At 48.4% G+C, this 20,959-nt stretch overlaps 2 protein-coding genes across 3 annotated transcripts; both read left to right on the forward strand.

The window, feature by feature from the left end:
- The first annotated feature begins 1,258 nt into the window (after window positions 1-1,258).
- On the forward strand, window positions 1,259-12,821 carry LOC118788784 (UDP-glucuronosyltransferase-like). Of its 2 annotated transcripts, none has more exons than XM_036544848.1 (5): window positions 1,259-2,257; window positions 10,119-10,250; window positions 10,827-10,914; window positions 11,549-11,768; window positions 12,072-12,821. In XM_036544848.1, exons 1-5 carry the CDS (start codon window positions 1,391-1,393, stop codon window positions 12,352-12,354), a joined length of 1,590 nt encoding a protein of 529 aa, XP_036400741.1. In that variant the 5' UTR covers window positions 1,259-1,390; the 3' UTR covers window positions 12,355-12,821. The 2 variants fall into 2 exon arrangements, with proteins under 2 accessions (XP_036400741.1, XP_036400742.1); XM_036544849.1 differs by lacking the exon at window positions 1,259-2,257 and adding an exon at window positions 6,375-7,554.
- A 1,212-nt stretch (window positions 12,822-14,033) lies between these two features.
- Window positions 14,034-19,524, forward strand: prmt2 (protein arginine methyltransferase 2). Its single transcript, XM_036544850.1, has 10 exons — window positions 14,034-14,060; window positions 14,546-14,650; window positions 15,488-15,670; window positions 15,870-16,031; window positions 16,895-17,059; window positions 17,435-17,610; window positions 17,831-17,960; window positions 18,092-18,228; window positions 18,863-19,034; window positions 19,227-19,524. Exons 2-10 carry the CDS (start codon window positions 14,558-14,560, stop codon window positions 19,257-19,259), a joined length of 1,251 nt encoding a protein of 416 aa, XP_036400743.1. The 5' UTR covers window positions 14,034-14,060; window positions 14,546-14,557; the 3' UTR covers window positions 19,260-19,524.
- The last annotated feature ends 1,435 nt before the right edge of the window (window positions 19,525-20,959 follow it).

The raw sequence follows: 20,959 nt of genomic DNA on the forward strand, positions 1-20,959 counted from the left end.
GACACTGGGTGGTGGTATAAACCTGAAGGAGCTAGCCAGGAAGCTAGAGTTTGACCAATCACTGCACCAGCTTTGCCAACGCTGACAAGAACCACGCCTATTACGCAGCTAAAGCACAGTAGTTAGCTAGTTTGATAAGGACACCGCAGGTGTTGACACGCGGTAGAGAGGAAGGAGTATTGCTGTATAGAGACAGAGAGAGACCTCTGCAACCTGCCAGCTTTACATTTACACACCAAACTGTGATTTAACCAACAAAATAAAACACCAGTCTTTGTAGACATGAAGATTTCTTTAACAAGTTATTATTCATGCCAGTTTTAAAAACTTTACTTCTTGTTTCTATAGGCAAACATTAACTGTGGCCGGTATTTGCACAGGTGAACAAAACACATGCAACAATAGCTCTGTTGAACTTGCTGATAGTCAGCAGTAAAGGGACAGGAGATGAGAGGCGAGATCAATCATATCTGTGTCTGAAAATGCGTGATTCAGCATCTTTCTATCAGCTTTCCTTCAGACCCAGACACAACATCACAGAGTTTTCATTCATTTTTTTTTTAGCTGAGAATAAATAAAAAATACAAAAACCACAATGTAAAAACTAAATTGAGGTAAATTACTGGCTAACAATAGCCAGTTCGAAAGAAAGAGCCCCAGGCTGTTTCTAAGGGTCCAGCACAGAGCTCTTCAGTCACATGATGGGGTTTTGTTCAGTCACCATTTTCAGCCAGAACCAGGTTGGCCCCATTCAATCTACACAGGTTTTCCTCTGGCAATGAAAATATGAGACATTAGCATTATTCTATAGTAACTGATGTTTCAAAAAGATATTTCAAAAAGTTCAATAAATGAAGGCTAGAAATCTTGCATATCTTATGTGTTGAGCATGATTTGGGAATGTCTGCCCAGAAGGAATGTTGAGTCATCAATAGCTCAGCCAATCAGAACATCCCTCCTGCAGCAGTTTCCTTCACATCAGCATCAGTTTGGTGTCAGACTGACTCCAGATCAGAAGAACGTTGCTTTCTGGGTTGAATATGCATTGTAACTTCAGGGGTGGCAAAGTTGTGACTTGCATGTCTGAGGATAACACAGCCATGTCCCTGTGCAACATGAGCTGATAAATAAGTAACAATACAGCGTGAGTGTAAACACACTTTGTACCCTGACAAAGAAGGAACAGATCAATGATTGTCTCATTGAAACAGTGATAAGAAGAGCTTTTCCCCTGTTTTACACTGGCTCTGTTCTCCCTGCTGTTTTGACCTCCCCCAGACATGTTTCCACACAGCAGCTCTTAGCATTTGATCACAGCAGAGCCTGCTAATCCCAGGAGGAATTTGTTTTCTCAGGACACAGAGCTTACTGGGTTCAGTTGGGAAGAACCATGGTGGCCGTAGCAGAGTCCAGACACATCGCTGCAGTGTCACTGTTGCTGGCCCTCCTCCTTCGATCCGCCGTAGTGCATGCTGGGAAGCTGCTGGTAGTGCCGATGGACGGCAGCCATTGGACGGCGATGCAGGCGGTGGCAGAGGAGCTGGGCAGCCGGGGCAACACGGTGGTGGTGGTGATCCCGGAGGTGAGCATGCGTCTGGGACCCAGCAGACACTGCGTCACCAGGACCTACCCGGTGCCCTACGGCCGGGACGTGCTGGACCACCTGCAGGCCCGACACACACACGGCCTGCACAGTACGCAGCCCTTCCTGCAGAGAGTGGCCAGTCGGTTGAGTGCTGTGGGCAACCTGACCCGCTTCCTGCAGACCACCTGCGAGAGCCTGCTCTACAACCAGGAAATGATGTGGTACCTGCGGGAGCAGCAGTTTGACGCGGTGCTGACGGACCCCGTGGTGCCCACAGGTGTGATAGTGGCGGAGCACCTGTCCGTTCCCGTCGTGCTCATGCTGCGCGGGATTCCCTGTGGGCTGGACTTCGCCGCCACCGCCTGCCCCAGCCCCCCCTCCTTCGTGCCCCGCTTCTTCACCCACAACACAGACCGCATGAGCTTCCAGCAGAGGGTGCTAAACACGCTGGTCAGCCTGCTGGAGCCGCTGCTCTGCAGCGTCATCTACAGGCCCTTCGATGGCGTGGCCTCGCGCTTCCTGCAGCGGGACGTCACCCTGGCAGAGATGCTCAGCCGCGCCTCCCTCTGGCTGATGAGGTTCGACTTCACCTTCGAGTTCCCCCGCCCCCTCATGCCCAACATGGTGCTGGTGGGAGGGATCAACTGCGCCGTGAGGAACCCGCTGCCTCAGGTGAGATTTGCCTGACTGACTCCACATGAGATTCAGGGTCTTGCTGTTATCGTCTATCCTTCTGCATGCTTATTTTACATGAGGTGTTATCATGCTGCTAGTCACGCTCGCCTCTGGGCAAAGGTAGAAACACAGGGAAATTCAGCAACTATGACTGGACAGTGGCTCAGCAAGATCATCCAATCACAGCTAAGCAATGCCCTGCTTCTAATCAAATCAGATTTATGAGGTAGAAGGCTAAACTGAAGTAGGACAATCCTGTGTACTGAGACGTTAGCATCCTGTACTGGAAGTCTGTCTGTGCGTCAGATGCTATATCGGCCCTACACCTTGGCAGAAAGCTTGCAGCCTGGTAAATGATACGACTGTTGTTGGGTGATACAGACCTCAGCGCTGGTACCATTTCCCCACCTGCCACAGTGCCTCTTTCTGTGTACACACCACACCTCCCTCCCAAACACGCAGACCACACAGGGTGTGACCCCTCACCTGCTTTGTGGGTGGCGTGAATTTCCACTCAGGGGGTGCAGGCTGGCAGAGCCTACCAATGAAGACTCAGCTAATGTGCACACTTACCCAGGTCAGCGGTTACCCCAGAAGAAGCAGTCGTCACTCTGTGTTAGACAGGGGGTTCCCTGTGCCTTTTAAGGGGAGAGGGGCCCTGCAGTTACCATGGTAGTGGGTGTAGCTGTGGGGTCTATATTCAGTCATTTTTTTATAGTGTTTCTTCTTCATGGTAACACAGATGTAAAACACTCAGTGGCTGAATGTAGCCAGTTTATAAATCTGATTTGTAAGAGAAATTAACATGGTGTGTGTCTAACACATCCAGTGAAACACTCTCCTTGCAGTTCATCTTCAAATACTTATTATTATTATTATTTTGTTTAAGGAGTTTAAATTACATGCTTTAAATGATCATTTTAGAGTAAACAGCTGATTATTTTCCAGCAAACAGCCTGTTCTTCAGTGGGTTACATAACCTGAGGCTGAGCTCTTGGAGGTGGATAAAATGCACTAATGTATTCGCATGGTGTCAGAGATCTTTTTCACAGTTTTGTGTGAGCTGGTGAAAGACAGCACATTTTCACAGTGGAAATGTTTGGGGTGTCAGGCATTCCTCTCTGCGGTACCTGCGGTGAGCTCTCCGTGCGTATCATGAGCAGAGTAACCTCCTCATGTGATACCCAGCAGCCTTCACCCGATCAGTGCGTTCAGTGTGTCGGAGTGTGCGCCGGGTGTTTGCCTGTGAACTCATCTGACCCTGCAGGTGCACCATAGCTCTGCCTCTGTCAGAGTGAAACACCACAGACACCACCTGTTTCTGCTCCTCCATGCGCTCCCCGGTCCGATAACAGCACACTGGAAATCTGCCAACACTCTGATAGATCGGCGTTTGCTTGCACTGTGTACGAAGGTTAGGAGGGCATGGTGTAAGCTGGTAGCTGGGTGGTGATTGACAGTCTGGTCTCGAGGACTCTTAGTTCTTGTCCTGCTGAAAACACTGTGCAAAGGTGGGCGAGACAGACATCATGTTCCTGGTATTGTATTGACATTTACTTTTACATTATTGCCATTTAGGAGACGCTCTTATCCAAAGCAACTTACACAGTGCATCCAGTGAAGCAGCATGAACAAGTTGCATGAACAGGGCACCACTAACCATACAAAGCGTCAGTGCCAGACATAGTGCTGAGATCCCAATGCATGTCTAGATCAGAGTACAAAGCAATATGAACAGCTAGGGCTATACCATTCCAAACTGTGGAATGACCACTGTGGAATATTTGTATAATCCCTGCCCTCCAAAGGTTATTTTTTCACTTACGGCTCAATGGCTCTGCCTCTGCCTCTGACCCCTCACAGTCCCGCATACACTCACTGTGATCCTGCAGTTTCTGTTTCCGTCTATAGGTGGCACCAATCACCTAGAACATCCAAATCTCTCTTACACAGGATGAAACACACACGCACACCACACACACACACACACACACACACACACACACACACTTTCATGGAGTAAGGTTAAGAGGTTTATTCAGCTTACCATTCTTGGGCATAATGTTTATTTAGTTTTAAAATCCACTAGGAAAATATTTTCTTTCTCACTTATTTCTCACTTATGGGCGGCAGTGTAGCATAGTGGTTAAGTATCAGGACTCGTAACCGAAAGGTTGCCGGTTCAATCCCCGCTGGGACACTGCTGCTGTACCCTTGGGCAAGGTACTTAACCCACAATTGCCTCAGTAAATATCCAGCTGTATAAATGGATAACATTGTAAAGAACTGTAACCTATGTACGTCGCTTTGGATAAAAGCATCTGCTAAATGAATAAATGTAAATGTAAAGTCACAATACAACACTTAGTAGACAGTCATCTGTTTTTGAGAGTTATCTGCTTCCGTAGGCAATATTGTAAGTGAGGATTTTTTATATCATTGCCAAGTGTAAAAGAAAAACAGAATCTTTACTGCAAAACTAATCCTATTACATTCTTGTTTAACAAACTGAATGTGAAAATGATCACTAGCTGGGCTAGAGACACTGCATGTGTCTGTATTTCCACTGTTGGGGAGGTTAGGTAGCCTGAGGCTCTTCTCTGCTTTCTGGATATTTAATGGCTTTATGTGTTTAAATAAAACTGCAGACTCCAGCAGCAGGAAACAGCAGTTTAGCAGCAGTGTAGCTAGTGTTCGCTTGTGAATACCCTTTACAGTGAGCTGTGAGGCTGTCTGCATTTTACAGACCAGCCACCCAGATGTGTGGCTGGTCTTCTGGTTGTCCCAGTAACCCCTCTAATAACCTCCAAAGGGACTTGTTATGCATTAATACTTCATGCTATGGCCCATTCTACACATGATAGCATTAGCATATGCTAATGCATTTCACAAAACCAAAAGTGCAACTGAGGATAACGTTATATTGCCATGGAAATAATGTACTATAAAATACTATAAGCACATTTTTTTCTTCACTGCGGTGTTTATTTTGTCTCCTGGGGACAAGTTTCAATCAAAGAGCTTACAGTTGAAATTTAAGAGGTCTTTGCACGAATATGTCTTTCCTCATGCCTTAGAAAGCCGCATGCTTTTTTTTTTTAATGTCTGCCCATGTCGTGAGATGCTATCTCCCCCTTACGTGCGGATGGGCGGGTATTTGTTTTCCCGGGACAGCTGCCTTCTCACGCTACGGCCCTTTGTGATCGGGGGAGGCAGGGGGGGGGGGGGTCCAGTGAGGAAAGGGGGCCAGATGTTGCACGAAACATGAGGTAATTTTACCTCAGCAGTCAGCATGACTAGCAGAGTTTCAGGGTTCATTATGGGTTAATATATTAGCGTAGGCTCCGCCTCTCAAAGCTTAACAAAGCTGGGGGTCTTCAGTGTCTACGGTGATCAAAGTGCATTTCTTGCACAATCTGTGCAGTGAAAAACCTGGCAGTAGCGTGCACAACTACGCACGCGATGCACCTGCACAATGGCGCATGCAATGCAGACATGATTTATGGATAGAGGAAGGATACAACTTAAATATCTTGCCAGTTTGATAAAGTAAAAGTCCTGACATGTTCACATGATGTAAGCTAGCACCAGAGAGCCTCCAATATAAATATGCAAATAAAGTTTCTTGTTAGCCTAAAAAAGACAAAACAATCCCCAGCTTGGACAGAATATATATCTTAAAATAACCTGATTTTCCTCCCACGTCTGGATCCTAATTACATTACATTCTTGGCATTTAGCACACGCTCTTATCCAGAGCAACTTACATCAATTACAGTTTTTTTTTACAATGTTATCCCTTTATACAGCTGGATACTGAGGCAATTGTGGGTTAACTACCTTGTCCAGATACTCGCTGTGATTACAGTGACATTATTCATACTGCAAGGTTCCCAATCTAAATCTGTCTGTTTTATCTGGACAGTCTATCTGGACTGAGATGTACTTTCCTCAGTATGCTTTCTGCATTCCTCCTCACAGTGGGAAGTGCTAACACGTGTTGCTCGGCCAGAAAGAATGCTTCAGTGAATGAATGATAAATTGAATGTGTCCCTTGCATGTTCACACTGAAATAAAAGCCACACTGGTTTTCTGTTATGGAACTGGTTGTTAAATCAGTCACCCAAGTGTTGCTGTGTTTTGAAGTGTGGCTGCTGAAGCGTAACTTTGTTCTACTGTCTGTCTCTAAACTCCGGTCAGGATTCGCAGATTCAAATGGGGGTTGGACTTTAGACTCTAAAGCCTGTCTTGGGTAATATAATAGCTTACAAGCACACAGAGCTAAGATTCCACAGAGAGGCCACACACACACACACACACACACACACACACACATACGCACACGCACGCAAGAGAGTGAGAGTACAGCCCCTCTGCTGACAAGCCCCTGCCAGATCTCGGGGAGGTGGATTCCTGTGCTCACAGCGCTGATAGCCATGCGTGGGGAGGGCTGGGTGTCTGCCGTGGGGCTGCTGGCCTGGCTGTGCTGTGTGCCGGGGCCCGTGCGGGGGGAGAAGGTGCTGGTCATGCCGGTGGACGGCAGTCACTGGCTCAGCATGCAGATCCTGGTGCAGGAGCTCACCCGGCGCGGCCATGAGATGGTGGTGCTGGTGCCCGACACCAGTCTGCTGATCGGAGGCTCGGCCCACTACAGGACGGAGATCTTCCGTGTGCCGTACAGCGCAGCCCAGCTGGCCGCCAGCGTGGAGAGCCTGAAGGAGGGCGCCTTCCAGAAGAGCCCGGAGCTGAGCGACGTGCTGGTGAACGTGCAGAGGCTGCTGAACTTCACCAACATGCAGGTGCGGGGGTGCGAGGCGCTGCTGTATGACGTGCCGCTGATGCAGCGTCTGCGCGATGAGCGCTTCCAGCTCATGCTGACCGACCCCTTCCTGCCCTGCGGCTCCATCCTCGCCCACGCCTTCGCACTGCCCGCCGTCTACTTCCTGCGTGGCATCCCCTGCGGGCTGGAGGACAAGGCCGCGCAGAACCCCTCGCCACCCTCCTTCGTCCCGCGCTTTTTCACGGGACACTCCGACCGCATGGACTTCCTGCAGAGGGTGAAGAACGTGGTGATGACGGTGGTGGAGGAGAAGCTGTGTCGGACACTCTTCGCCAGCTTCGATGAGCTCTCCAGCAGGTACCTGCAGCAGGACATCACCTACCGGGAGCTCGTGGGCCACGGCGCCGTCTGGCTGCTGAGGTACGACTTCACCTTCGAGTTTCCCCGCCCCTTCATGCCCAACATGATTCACATCGGAGGCATCAACTGTGCCAAGAGGAGCCCCCTTCCCACGGTGAGTCTCCACAGAGGAGCGGCGTTCTTCTGCCCAGGCCCTGGATCACCCGTGTCCAACGGCAACCATCTATAACATACAGGATGCAATCCAATTTAAGGGTGTATGCATTACACACAAAAAATATTTCTCTCAATAGTAAGGATAACTGACATTTTGTCACCAAAAGTGCTGTGCAATAATTCCTCGAGTCTCAGTATGTGGAGCATGTCTGTAGGCGCGCAGACGGGTGTAGATTTGTCATTCTGACCTTGCCGCAGAATGAATCCACTCTCTCTGTTGCTCTGACTCAGTGTAAAGTGCTGGTCGGTCTGTCTCAGCGGACGTGAGTGTTTCAGTCTGTGATTGTGGTTTAGGCTGTCAGTGCTGCATTCCAGCTGTGTCTCACCCTGACGGGCTCGGGGTCTCCGCTGCACTGACGGGCTCAGGACTCGGGGTCTCCGCTGCACTGACGGGCTTGGGGTCCCCACTGCACTGACGGGCTCGGGGTCTCCGCTGCACTGATGGGCTTGGGGCTCGGGGCTCGGGGTCTCTCCGCTGCACTGACGGGCTCGGGGTCTCCGCTGCACTGACGGGCTTGGGGCTCGGGGCTCGGGGTCTCCGCTACACTGACGGGCTCGGGGCTCGGGGTCTCTCCGCTGCACTGACGGGCTCGGGGTCTCCGCTGCACTGACGGGCTTGGGGCTCGGGGCTCGGGGTCTCCGCTGCACTGACGGGCTTGGGGTCTCCGCTGCACTGACGGAGCTCACACTACCACAATATTTACTGCCCCAGTCCTCTTCACTTCCAGACACACTTCCTCTCTGGGGAACACGCGGGAAAAGCGTTTGCTGGGGCTTTTTCTGCATAGATGATGTTTTCACATCCTGCAGGCTACACATGCTATAGGTCAGGGAACAGAGTGTACTGTGGGTGTTTTCTGTACAGTGTTCAGCTCAACATGAACAGGACTGCCGTCAGCCAAAGTTCTGTGAGAGGCTACAACATCACGCCAAGCTATGCAAGAAAACACATTCCATACCTATCCTTATAGGCTTGTAGTGTGCTTATTTCTTTTAGAACTTGGAGAATTTAAAGTGCTGCCATGAAATATTCCTAGAAACCCATAGGCATGACTCTTCGAAGAGCTCTCCGTCTACCTGCAATCACAGCAAACCGCATGCGTGCATTTGGAGAGAGAAAAGACACTGTCGTTGTACAGGTTTCAGTCTGCAGCTCTGCGGCCTCACTTTGTTTAGAGAGACAGCAGGATCACTAACACGCAGTAAGGGAGCAGCTGGCATGCAACGCTGTGGCCGACGGCCAACAGCAGCCAGCTCCCTCACGCAGTCCCACAGCGCACTCTGAGGGTGTGTAACATGATCCTGGAAAAGCAGTCTTTCCCTGCAGGAGTCCCAGTGAGACCGAGGGCCGGACCGCCTTTACAGCGCAGAGTACCCGAGGAGGGGGAAAGGAATTTACGAAATCATTAGGCAAAATCATGGAAACTACAAACATTATATGAATATTTATTAATTAAAAAGGAGTTGAGCCACCTCAGAACAGGAGTTTAGCTCTCAGAACAGCTTCAATCCATCTTGGAATGTTGTTAAACAAGTTTTGTGGTGTTTTTAGTAGGATATTGGACCATGTGGGTTTGTCAAGTGGGAAACGTTCCAGAAATGAAGGAGGTGGAAATCTACTCTGCACGCCACATTTTTTGAGACCTTCACATGAAGGTGCAGTGATGCTTACATCTGCTGACTGCAAACACCACGGAAGGGGTTTTGCTTCATCCTTGTGTTCATGAAACCACTCTTGAAATTGTTTAGCAGCGTATATGGGGTATTACTGTATTGGAATATGGGAGGAAAACAATGTTTGCACCATATGTGTCCACCTGGTCGCCTAAAATGGCATGTTGGCCTTGTTTACAAGCACTTTCCGATTGGCAGCTCTATCATAATATCAGCTTTGTGAAGCCCACAACTTACAGTTTTTATTGAGACAGAGTCACGGACATGTAGATACATTTCTGTGGTAATTTTTGCTTTTGTTGTTATAGCAACTATCTTTTTAAACGTCCAACTCCCTGTCAGTGAGTATTGACTTATAGCCACTGTTCCCCTTTCCTGATGCAGCTTTTCCATGTTTGGCGTATGTTGTCATGATTTGTGACGCTCTTCCCCCTGAGACATGCAGTAATTTTGCTGATTCTGTGACTGATGCAGCTCCAGTTCCAGCAGGCCAATTCAGGCCATTCTCAGTGCTCCCTCTTTAAGTGTCACGCTAAAGACGTTGCTGTAAGTTAAGCACAAAACAGTGTTCCTTGTGAGTTACAGCTGAAAGAGTTTATTTTCCTACTGGCCTCTTTCTTTTATGCTATCCAATGACAAGAGTTGATTGCTTGAAAGGTACTATCTGGGATACCAATGTGTGAGTGCAGCTAAATTATGACTTAATTTGTGTATTTCTCAAACTTCCACCCACCACACACTGAAAACTACCAACCAACAGCTCCAAATATTTCTGAAGCACCTCGAATCAGAAGTGCCTTGTTAGCAGCATTGCTTATTTCCCGGCAGGAGCTGCAGAAGTTTGTGAATGAGTCTGGAGAGCATGGCTTCATCGTCTTCACCCTGGGCTCAGTAGTGTCTCAGATGCCAGTGGAGAAGGCAAAGCTGTTTTTTGAGGCCTTCAGACAGATTCCTCAAAGGGTAAGGAGAGCCACTGCATGCTTCCTCATTCCCAGGTCCCCCCTCTGCATCTGCCCAAACCTCTGTTATGCCAGCTGATTAAATGTTAAAGGAACAGACACTGAATACCGACAGGCATCCCCACTACAGCAACCCCTGCAGGAAAGCACAGCCACTACCACACTATGGGGCTGTCTGCAGTTATTTTTCAGTCACTCTGTTAGCCTGCAGTGCTAAATTAAGGCTGCGGAGTCAGTGGGCAGAAAAAGAGAACCTTCAGCACATATGGTTAACATTAAAATCCTTCTGCGAGCCCAGGAGGGAATCCAAGGGGATCATGCTACAACAGCAAAGCTTAGAAATGAACTTCTTAAAGAGCTTTCCATGTTTCTCTGGTACCTTTTAGCTGAAAATTTAAACTGGTGATAGCCATTTCCCATGCAGGCTGTTTATCAGGAATCTAACTGAAAAGGCCTCCTTTTGTCTGTTGCATGAAGGAATCCTGACCTCACAGGGAGAGAGAGGGTCACATCAGGGCATTGTCTACATCTCCAGTGACCGGGGTCAGGGGTCAGTAAAGTCGTATTTTTGTTTTAGGTTCTGTGGAGATACACTGGCCCAACACCTGACAACCTTCCAGAAAACGTCAAGCTCATGAAATGGCTGCCACAAAATGACCTTCTAGGTTTGTTTGCACTACTGCCACAACCGCGATAACAGAATGTGCGCCATGGGGGAAAATAAAGGCCTTTCCTTTGGGTCAAAGGCCGGGGGGGAAGCCACATATAGCAGTGCTGACACACTGTTGAAATGAACTGTGCAGAATTGACTCAGCTGTTCCCTGGTATTGTACAGTTTGAAAGGGAGTGAAAGTGTGAACAACGCTGTTATTTCTCTGACACCCATCCTAACCCAAAACTGTCTGAAGTCCTCACAGCCAGGTCTGACCTCTCGGAGTTATGTATCAATAACTACATCAGATAAATTGGAGATAATCACTACAAGATCCTCCTCTGCTCACGCGAAAATGTGTAATGGGATACGCTACATGTGGCAGCAGTTTCCGCTAGCAGGCAGCATTTGCCCTGATTGCTTTGGTAAAAGTGCATTCCTTCTTTACATTTACATTACGTTCAGTCATGTAGCAGACGCTCTTATCCACAGTGACTTTCTGGTGAAAGAAGGCTCACTCCCAGGACACACCACCTGTATCCCAGCATGCTCCAGTCCTATTTGCAGAGCTCTGATACCTAGCTTGCACACGCTTTGGTGCAGGAGTGCACCATGCTCACTGAGCCGAGGGCCCTGTGTGTCCGCAGGCCACCCCAAAGCCCGGGCCTTCATCACCCACGGAGGAACCCACGGCATCTACGAGGGCATCTGCAACGCTGTTCCCATGGTGATGATGCCTCTGTTTGGTGACCAGGGTGACAACGTGCAACGCATGGCCGTCCGCGGCGTGGCCGAGGTCCTCAGCATATTTGAGGTCACCACAGAAACACTACTACAGGCGCTCAACAAGGTCATCAACGATACAAGGTCAGAGGTCACGCTGCTGGGTGAAAAGTCGCTCAGGCCCCGGCAGCTAAACTTTTACCAATTAAACCTGACAGCTAGTCTGGTTATAAGGAAAATAAAGAACTGAACTAAGCAGGCCAGTGGGGTTATTGCCATCTCATGGAAAAGATGGCACTGGGGCAGTACAGTAACAGACCCCTGAATTACACACTATTACATTACTGTCATTTACATTACATTACGAAGGCTGTCTCTTGAAGATAATGCCTAAAGGAAGTAGTGTAGTTCATTATTCTCACCACTAGGTGTTTCTTTCCCTGGCAGTTACAAAGATAACATGCTGAAGCTGTCAGCAGTGCATAAGGACCGCCCCATGGAGCCCCTGGACCTGGCGGTGTTTTGGACTGAGTTCGTCATGAGGCACAAAGGGGCAGATCACCTGCGGCCAGCTGCCCATCACCTGAACTGGGTTCAGTACCACTGCCTGGACGTCATCGGCCTGCTCGTTGTCATTGTAGTGACTGTTGTCATGGTAACAGTTAAATGTTGTGCTTTCTGTTTTCGGAAGTGCTGCATGAGAAAGTCTCTGAAGAAGAAGGAGGATTGAACTCATTCTAACGCATCAGCTGGATTAGGGCTGTAGGAGGTTGGGTTATGGGTGAGCGGGGTGAGGGCTGATGAGAAAGTCATTTAAATACAGAGGGAGGCTTTAGATTGTTCAGGCAATACATTAAACAATGGCACTGCAGGTGCCTTTTGGAGCATAGCTAGCACAGATTGCCAAACAGTGTACAGTCATGTAATTAACTTACTCCTGATAGCAGCAGATTGTTCCACTCTAACTGATCATTCTGGTTCACTGACAGCTTGCATCATCGATGCTGCTGGTGTGTCCAGCACCATTAGAGGGCGCCCTACTGACCAAACAGCCAGGTCTGCCATGTAAGGAGTCACATGCTACTGCTGGAACATTTTAAGAAATTGTTTCAAAAAGAATCGAATGCATAGCCTCCGCTTCAAATCTCTATCTGATCGAAGCTGAAGATCAAAGTAAAGATTAAAGTGACCTGAAAAGAATGCAGATGGATCAGGAAAAAAAATGATTGGTTAAAATTGTAATAAAGCCACAAACATTAACAGACTTATTAACAACATGTAGAAACAAACAAAAATACACACTGCAACATGACCTGAGAGCACACTGAATCCATGTGAAACCAAATTTAAAAGGCCAACTTTTATAAAGAAAAGATCCAGCAGGAAATTTCAGCGAGGAGTGTCAGCCACTTCAAATCTCCCCGATGGGAACGGCCGACCCCACACCCTCTGCCTGGCCTGAGTCTGCACAGAGCTCCCTCTAGTGGCCTTTATGCAGACCTCGCACGGTCTCTCTCCTGCACTACGGCCCCTCTACTTTTTCTTAAAACAATCAAGTTGAAAGAGCAGAGTTATGCATTGGAAACATTTGCACTCTGTGAAATAAATGAAGGAAGACAGAACCAAGTCTGGTCGCATTATTAATTCTCCATACATGTGTTGATTTTTTTCAGAATTATGGTCATGTATGCATCGATACTGCTGTACAGAAACAGCTCTCAGCTGTCGTATGATACACAGGTATGAGTGTACTAATCTACATAACTTCTTTAATGGGTAAAAGAGGCATTTTAACCAAACACCACCACAACACTGCAGCCAGCTCTCACACGTGTTATTATTCTTCTTATTATTATTAGTAGTAGTAGTAGTAGTAGCAGTTGCTGCAATACTTAAACAATAACCATTGGACTCAAATAACCTGTGGAGTTTTGATCAGCAGTGTTGACTGTATGAAATGACAGCAGCTGCAAAATGCAGCATTAAGCAGCCAGCAGAGAATCATGCTAAATATGATAAATCTGTGAGAATGATCAGCAATAGATTTATGAAAGATCTGATCACTTCCCTCGCAAACTGAGAGCCTTCATCTCTCAGCCAGAAAGCGTGACCGTCGCAGCTGCTGTGGGCTGAACTGTGCGTGTGGGGGTTCACGGCGCTCATATTCCGCTCATATTCCAATCAGACACAACTACAGCGACCGGGGAAAGTAAACGCATAAAGCTGTCAAAGAAGCTACGTTTAAGAGTTGTGTAGGCTAGGTACATAAAACTGTAGCCCCCTTTTCAGTGAATGCCGCTACTGTTAACTATTCACCTCAACAAGAAACCTCTCTCACACGCTCAGTTAGTCCGCGGTAATGTTTAAATTTCAGGAAGTAAACTACATTACCCAAAGGCACTTCCTATACGGAAGGATTTTGTTAATGGCGCTACCGTAAGTAAATTATTTTAAGAGATTATTGATAACTGCACACCGTTTCCTGTTCCCAAAATTTAGAACTGGATTATATAGACAGATGTCTCCGCTGCAGCTCAGAGTTTTCTGAGATTACGATGTGTCTGCAGTGCCGGCTCGCTTCGCTAATGCAGCAGCTGCGCCTGCTTTGCGTCTCAGGCGCATAGATTTGAAAACAATTATGTGCGTATGTTTAATGCATTTTGGTGAGCCATCAGATTTGCTGAGGTGAAGCTGAAATTAAACGCTATGGAAATGTCAATCACGATGTCAAGCGAAACTATCCTCCGTTATTTCTAGTGGCAAGTTTTGTCACATTATGTCACTGGCCATGTGAGTTCAGTATCGCGAGTTTCACGGTGAACTGTGAGTGGTAGGTGTGTACAGGTGAATATGTCGGTGTTTGTGTAGATCTTACTCTTATACTTTACAAAAGAAATAAAAACAAATGCGTATGATGCCAGCATCGTTTTGAGATGATGGAGGTGGAGGAAGCTGACGCTGAGAAACATCCGTCCCCAGAAGAATTCATTGGTATCGCAGATTTCCCTGCCGGTGGAAGCGATCAGGTAGCGCTAATATAACCATTCTGAGACTAATTAGCATGAACAGTTTTTTTTTAAGAATGAATAAAACATAATGTGGAAATATTAATATGAGTTTAAAAAACTCTTTCATTTACCTCTGGATTGAGAACAGGGATCTCTAGGCCTCAAAAAAAGACAAATACAGCCTGAAAAGACAGGCAAAATTCTTCCAGTGCCAAAGTGAAATGCCAAATCTTTACTCTCCTTCTTAAAAACAAGTCTTTCTTTTGGAATTACCTAACCGTTCTCATGGAGAACAGTAACTTGGATCTGATGTCAAAGAGGACAACATGTTAATTTTTAAAGAAACTTAAAAGATAAAGATTTTCCACATGATCCACACTTAGCCAAAATGTGCTGAAATGTCAGATTTTTTCTAAGGCAACTAGAGCAGAAAATTCAGATCTGGCAGCAGTGTTTGAGAAAGTCATGACCCTGATCATCCCAGTTTAGAGAGGGTCACCATGGCTGCTGGTGCTGGTTTAATCAGATACCATCCAGATAGCTGCCGATTCACATCAGAACACCAGCTGAGTTACTGACTGACTGGCTTTTCATCCAGCGAGTGATTTCTGTAAATCTGTTCTGCCACAGCTGAAAGAAAGCCAGCTGTCCTTGCAGCACCCAGAACATGGTTTCCCAACCCTGATTTCCATCCCAAATAGCCAAATAGCCAGTAGGGGTTAGACTAGTAGAGCTAAATTTTTATTAGCTATTTTCTGTAAAGTTGCATGAAATCCTGAGCTGTGTTTAAAAACTGTGAAACTAATTATGAGTTATGATTCTGATTATGACTGACAATCAGCACATGCTATCCAGCTCAGCTTTGCCACAGGAGACAGGCTGCTGGTGCATGACAAGAGCTCACCTGATTGGTGGTGGGCGGAGCTGCAAGGAAACTTCGGCTATGTCCCATCCAATCACCTGCAGCGGTGCACACAGGAAGAGGAAGTGGATGAGGCCTGGCAGGACGAGGAGTATTTTGGCAATTACGGAACTCTGGTGAGGAGTGTTAGTAAACTGCTGTACAGCTCTGTGAAGGGCTCCAAAGCAAACGCAGTCTGCAGCACCCCGTCCGCCTTGTGTGCAGTGACCACCAGCGTGTACTCATACAGTAGCACCCTGCAGCCAGTACCCTAGCATGTTAGAATGTACAGTATGCTCTGGTGTATTGCGCACTGCCATCCTGTTCTCGTCTCAGAGGCTTCACCTGGAGATGCTGGCAGACAGAGCGCGCACAGAAACGTACAGGCAGGTCATCCTCAGCAACAGCGCCCCCCTCAGGGGGAAAGTGGTCATGGACCTGGGGTGTGGAACCGGCATCATCAGCCTCTTCTGCGCCCGTCTGGCACAGCCTGCAGCGGTAAGGGTCACAGGGGGTCGCAGGGTCACGGGGTCGCAGGGTCGCAGGGTCACAGGGTCACAGGGTCACAGAGCTGGGCCGGGGAGGGGGGGGGTCATCATCAGGATTAATTATTCATCAGAAATTTACAATTTATTGCTCTGATGTAGTGTTGGGACATTTTGCGCATTCATTTACTACTAATTTTTTTTGCTAATTAATTAGGTAATCCGGTTGAAACTGAAGTCACATTTTCAAGAGATCTTACTCAAGTGGGAACTTCAAAGACTTCAGAAAGCCTGCTGCTTTATTAGGATGAATGTAGTCTGCAGCATAATAAATTCATTTTCAAAAGAATTTCAGAAATCTTTGTGCAAAATATGTAGTAGGAGACAACTGAAATTTGAATCTGTAGCTAAATTAAATCTCCTGGTTCAGTGGTCCATGGTGGAGGATGCGGCTGTGGAAGAGACTCATGAGCCCTCATGGTCAGACATGCCTCTGTCAGCTGAGGATGGGTGGGGCCGGTTGTCATGGAGAGCTGAGGATGGGTGGGGCCGGTTGTCATGGAGAGCTGAGGATGGGTGGGGCCGGTTGTCATGAGGAACTGAGGATGGGTGGGGCCGGTTGTCATGGGGAACTGAGGATGGGTGGGGCTGGTTGTCATGGGGAACTGAGGATGGGTGGGGCTGGTTGTCATGGAGAGCTGAGGATGGGTGGGGCTGGTTGTCATGGGGAACTGAGGATGGGTGGGGCTGGTTGTCATGGGGAACTGAGGATGGGTGGGGCCGGTTGTCATGGGGAACTGAGGATGGGTGGGGCCGGTTGTCATGGAGAGCTGAGGATGGGTGGGGCCGGTTGTCATGCCCGTTTGCGCGCTGCAGGTGTACGCGGTTGAGGCCAGCTCCATGGCGGAACAGGCGCAGCAGCTGGTTCAGCAGAACGGGTGCGAGGGCGTGGTGTCGGTGCTCCGGGGCCGGGCGGAGGAGCTGCAGCTGCCGGGGAAGGTTGATGTGCTGGTGTCAGAGTGGATGGGAAACTGCCTGCTGGTGGGTACTTACAGCACAGCGCCACTTGCTGGCCAGTGAGTGGCATTACATAGCTTAATCATCAGGGAGAATCTAAATACCACAGCACTTCCTGGTATATTTGTAAGACAAAAGTCATCAGAAGGCAAAACACCAAACTATATATTACATTACTGTATATATTTTTACTCATTCTGTCATCTTATACCCTATAATTACGCTACAGCACAGGCCTGAGCTGTTAAGATAATGAATGTTTTTAAAACAAACGCAGACATGCACCACATGCGGTGGAAAGTTCAGAGTAAACGTTTGCTCCTCTCTTCCTGTGATAGTGTTCCCTCTATGAGCACTGGAAACTGAGAGGATTTCCTGTTTGCTCCCACATCCCTTCAGTTTGAGTTTATGGTGGAGTCGGTGCTGGTGGCGCGGGACCGCTGGCTGAAGCAGGGCGGGGTGATGTGGCCCTCCTCCGCCTCCCTCACCCTGGTGCCCTGTCAGGCCCCGGAGGACTACAGCCAGAAAGTGGACTTCTGGACAGATCCCTATGGCCTGGACTTCAGCTGCCTTCGGTAAGCGTGTCCTCAGTACACTCCTGTTTAAACACACTGTCCTGGCTGAGACTTGTTCCAGTAAAACAAGTGTGCGAAGTGTGTGTGACAACAGTTCACTCAGGTAATGGTTTTGCCTGTGTTACAGCTTCTGTAGCAGCTAGTATAGTCATTAATTTCAGGCTGTGTTTGTCTGAGCAGCGCAGGCAGATTGAACAGCTGTAACCGCCCTGTGTTCCAGGCCCCTGGCCCTCACAGAGTTCTTTTCCAAGCCCAAATTCAGCCACCAGATCCGACCGGAGGACTGTCTGTCCTCGCCCTGTGACGTCCTCACCCTGGACATGCACACGGTGCAAGTGCCCGATTTGGAGGTGGGTTTGAGGGGTGGGGTCTTCATACTTGATTGCTGTAACAGAGATGACCTCTCAGCACAGAGCTGACGCTAGCGATCGGCTTCTGGATGACGTCTGAAACATTAACTTTGAGTGTGATTGTCCTGCAGAGGCTGAAGGGAGAGTTTAACTTCAGAGTGGAGAAGGCGGGGCCTCTTCACGGCTTTACAGCCTGGTTCAGCGTGCAGTTCCAGGGCCTACAGAAGGGCGGCGCTGTGGTGGAGTTAGACACCGGACCGCATGCACCGTAAGTCTGCAGCACAACAACACAAGCAGGGCTCTCTCTGAGGAAGGTCTGCTTCACGCAGGACAGGAAGGACTGTAACACACTCCCTGCAGGAAGGACTGTAACTCACTCCCTGCAGGAAGGACTGTAACTCACTGCAGGAAGGACTGTAACTCACTCACTGCAGGAAGGACTGTAACTCACTCACTGCAGGAAGGACTGTAACTCACTCACTGCAGGAAGGACTGTAACTCACTCCCTGCAGGAAGGACTGTAACTCACTCCCTGCAGGAAGGACTGTAACTCACTGCAGGAAGGACTGTAACTCCCTGCAGGAAGGACTGTAACTCACTCCCTGCAGGAAGGACTGTAACTCACTCCCTGCAGGAAGGACTGTAACTCACTCCCTGCAGGAAGGACTGTAACTCACTCACTGCAGGAAGGACTGTAACTCACTCCCTGCAGGAAGGACTGTAACTCCCTGCAGGAAGGACTGTAACTCACTCCCTGCAGTCCGCTTGGCTCTGCACCCTCCCATCACCCAGCAGTTGCAAACACAGCGATGACATTAGAGAAATACGCAGAGGAAGGAGACCACACAGCGTACTGTGTTAGAGCACCCTCGCAGTGTATCACTTCCTGTTCCTGCCCCCAGGCCCACCCACTGGAAGCAGACGCTGTTCATGCTGGACACGCCCGTCTCTCTGCGGCCTGGGGACACCGTCTGTGGGACGCTGCTGCTCCACAGGAACCCAGTGTGGCGGCGTCACATGACCATCACCCTCCAATGGAGCGTCAGCAGCCCAGGGGGCACAGCGCCCAGTGAGGCAAGCAGAGCCAGGAGAGCCAGGAGCCCCCTGTGGTCCAGACAGGATCGCTGAAGCACTTCTGTGTCGGGAGGAGAGGGTGCAGCGGGTTAACCTTTAACTGGCAGCCAGGCTTGAGTGTATGTGACTATGTAGGACTGTGTAGGACTGTGTAGGAGTTAACCCTGGCTGTTTCCCTGTTTGTTTTTATAGACTCAAAGGAAGAGTTTCCCAATGTGGAGATGACACCCCGCGGTTTGGAGGTACAGAGAACACCAGTGCCAACATTCATCCCCTGTCCCTGTCAGGAGTCTCAGGACGGCGACACAGGTGTGCCACACCCAGCGATCTCTGATTCTCCCCCCCGGCTGCTCCTCTCCTCAGAGCTGCGGGCCCACCGCCAGCCCGCTGACGCTTCCACTGAGGAAAGACATTCTGACACAGCAGGAGCTGAGAAATAATCTTCTTTTATTATTATTTTTAGAGAGCACCCTTGTACAGCAAAAACATACAGGCAAATTTTTTGCAAATGAACATAATGACATGCTCTTTTTTAAAGAAAAACGTGTACATTCCCATCAATGTCAGTTGTTTTTATCAAAATAAATTGTGTAAAACAAGAAAGGATAAAATTACTGCACAAACTGTTGTAATATTTGATTGAAGAAAGCAGAGCATGAGGAATGTGAGTGTGAGCAGAGGGGGGGCTGGGGGCAGCGATGGGGATCCCAGCGGCGTCACACACATCCTGTACCACTGCAAACGGAGACGTCACCGTCCTCACATCCGCAAAGAAACACGCAGGAAATCCCCGCAACGTTACTCTACATGGAAAGCAACTGTAGCAAGCTAATGCTCTCAGAGAGACTAGCCTCCATAACAACACACCAGGTAATGCTGGATGGGTGAATCAGTCACAATTATTAACAGGCTACTCACCGCTCAATGCTGCCTTTTCTGGGGCTGAAGACTGCAGCTAACACTACCGCACACTGCTGCTAAACTCGCTGTGGTTTAATTAGCTAGAAAGCAACAGTGGTTAGATAAAAAAGTCTGGCTATCTAATATCCACCTAAATACAGCTACATCTATGTGCGCTATAGGTAACCTACATCAGGCATGTTCAGTGAGAATGAAGCTACATGTCAGCTTGCTGGCTAGTTAACTTGCCGCTGCCTCATCACTGCTACAGGCCAGATACAGCACTCTAACAGCACACTAGTGGTAACATCTACACTGTGAACAGAAAACAGGGAGAAGTCACATCTGATGAGACTATTCCTCCCTCTACAGTACTGATCTGACACTCTTCATGAAGGGTCAACAGGCTTCATATGCATTCATCAGACTGACAAAGCCAGTTGCAAACTGTTGCAAAGCCAGTTGGGGGGGGGGGGGGGCACAAGCATCTTTTCAGGACATTATGATGCCATGGTAAAAGGAGTGCAAGTACACTCAGTTTCTATGGTTATGTCTCCCCCTGCTGTTGGTTAGAGTCATTACAGCCTGCCGTGGTGGGGACATTAGGGGGCCCACAGCCCTGGCACGCTTACATTAAGCACCATAGTTTTCCATTAAATAACGACCTTCCATGAACTGCCCAGCTATAGCCCATGCACTGTGGCAGCATGGGCCAAGCGCAAAGCATATCAAACACCTCTGTGCAAAACCAAACTCAGAGCTCCGCTTACAAACCCTGTCTCTAAACTCCTCACAACCTACAAACTAAAAACAATCAAGGAGACAGGTAAGGAACACAGATACTTCTATACATTACACTAATCGACATTTCAGTTAAAGAGCTTATCACTGGTGTTGGCCATTAGCAGTTGGTTGCATCTAAGGGCTAAGATGATATTCCACAGCTGGTAACACATAACTATGCTGCTCTGCCAGGTAGCTAATGACAGGCGATATGTAATATGCGGTATGTCTGTATCTACAAC

The sequence above is a fragment of the Megalops cyprinoides genome, chromosome 14, assembly GCF_013368585.1.
Source record: "Megalops cyprinoides isolate fMegCyp1 chromosome 14, fMegCyp1.pri, whole genome shotgun sequence".
Lineage (NCBI taxonomy): Eukaryota > Metazoa > Chordata > Actinopteri > Elopiformes > Megalopidae > Megalops > Megalops cyprinoides.

What these genes read in the sequence shown, in the direction of transcription:
- LOC118788784 (XM_036544848.1), top strand. Translation starts at nt 1,391, where the DNA reads ATGGTGGCCGTAGCAGAGTCCAGACACATCGCTGCAGTGTCACTGTTG. An exon ending in TCAGACAGATTCCTCAAAGG is followed by an intron (nt 10,251 to 10,826) that starts GTAAGGAGAGCC and finishes TTTTTGTTTTAG; the next exon opens with GTTCTGTGGAGATACACTGG. An exon ending in GCCACAAAATGACCTTCTAG is followed by an intron (nt 10,915 to 11,548) that starts GTTTGTTTGCAC and finishes GTGTGTCCGCAG; the next exon opens with GCCACCCCAAAGCCCGGGCC.
- prmt2 (XM_036544850.1), top strand. Translation starts at nt 14,558, where the DNA reads ATGATGGAGGTGGAGGAAGCTGACGCTGAGAAACATCCGTCCCCAGAA. An exon ending in TGCAAGTGCCCGATTTGGAG is followed by an intron (nt 17,961 to 18,091) that starts GTGGGTTTGAGG and finishes ATTGTCCTGCAG; the next exon opens with AGGCTGAAGGGAGAGTTTAA. An exon ending in GGGGCACAGCGCCCAGTGAG is followed by an intron (nt 19,035 to 19,226) that starts GCAAGCAGAGCC and finishes TTGTTTTTATAG; the next exon opens with ACTCAAAGGAAGAGTTTCCC.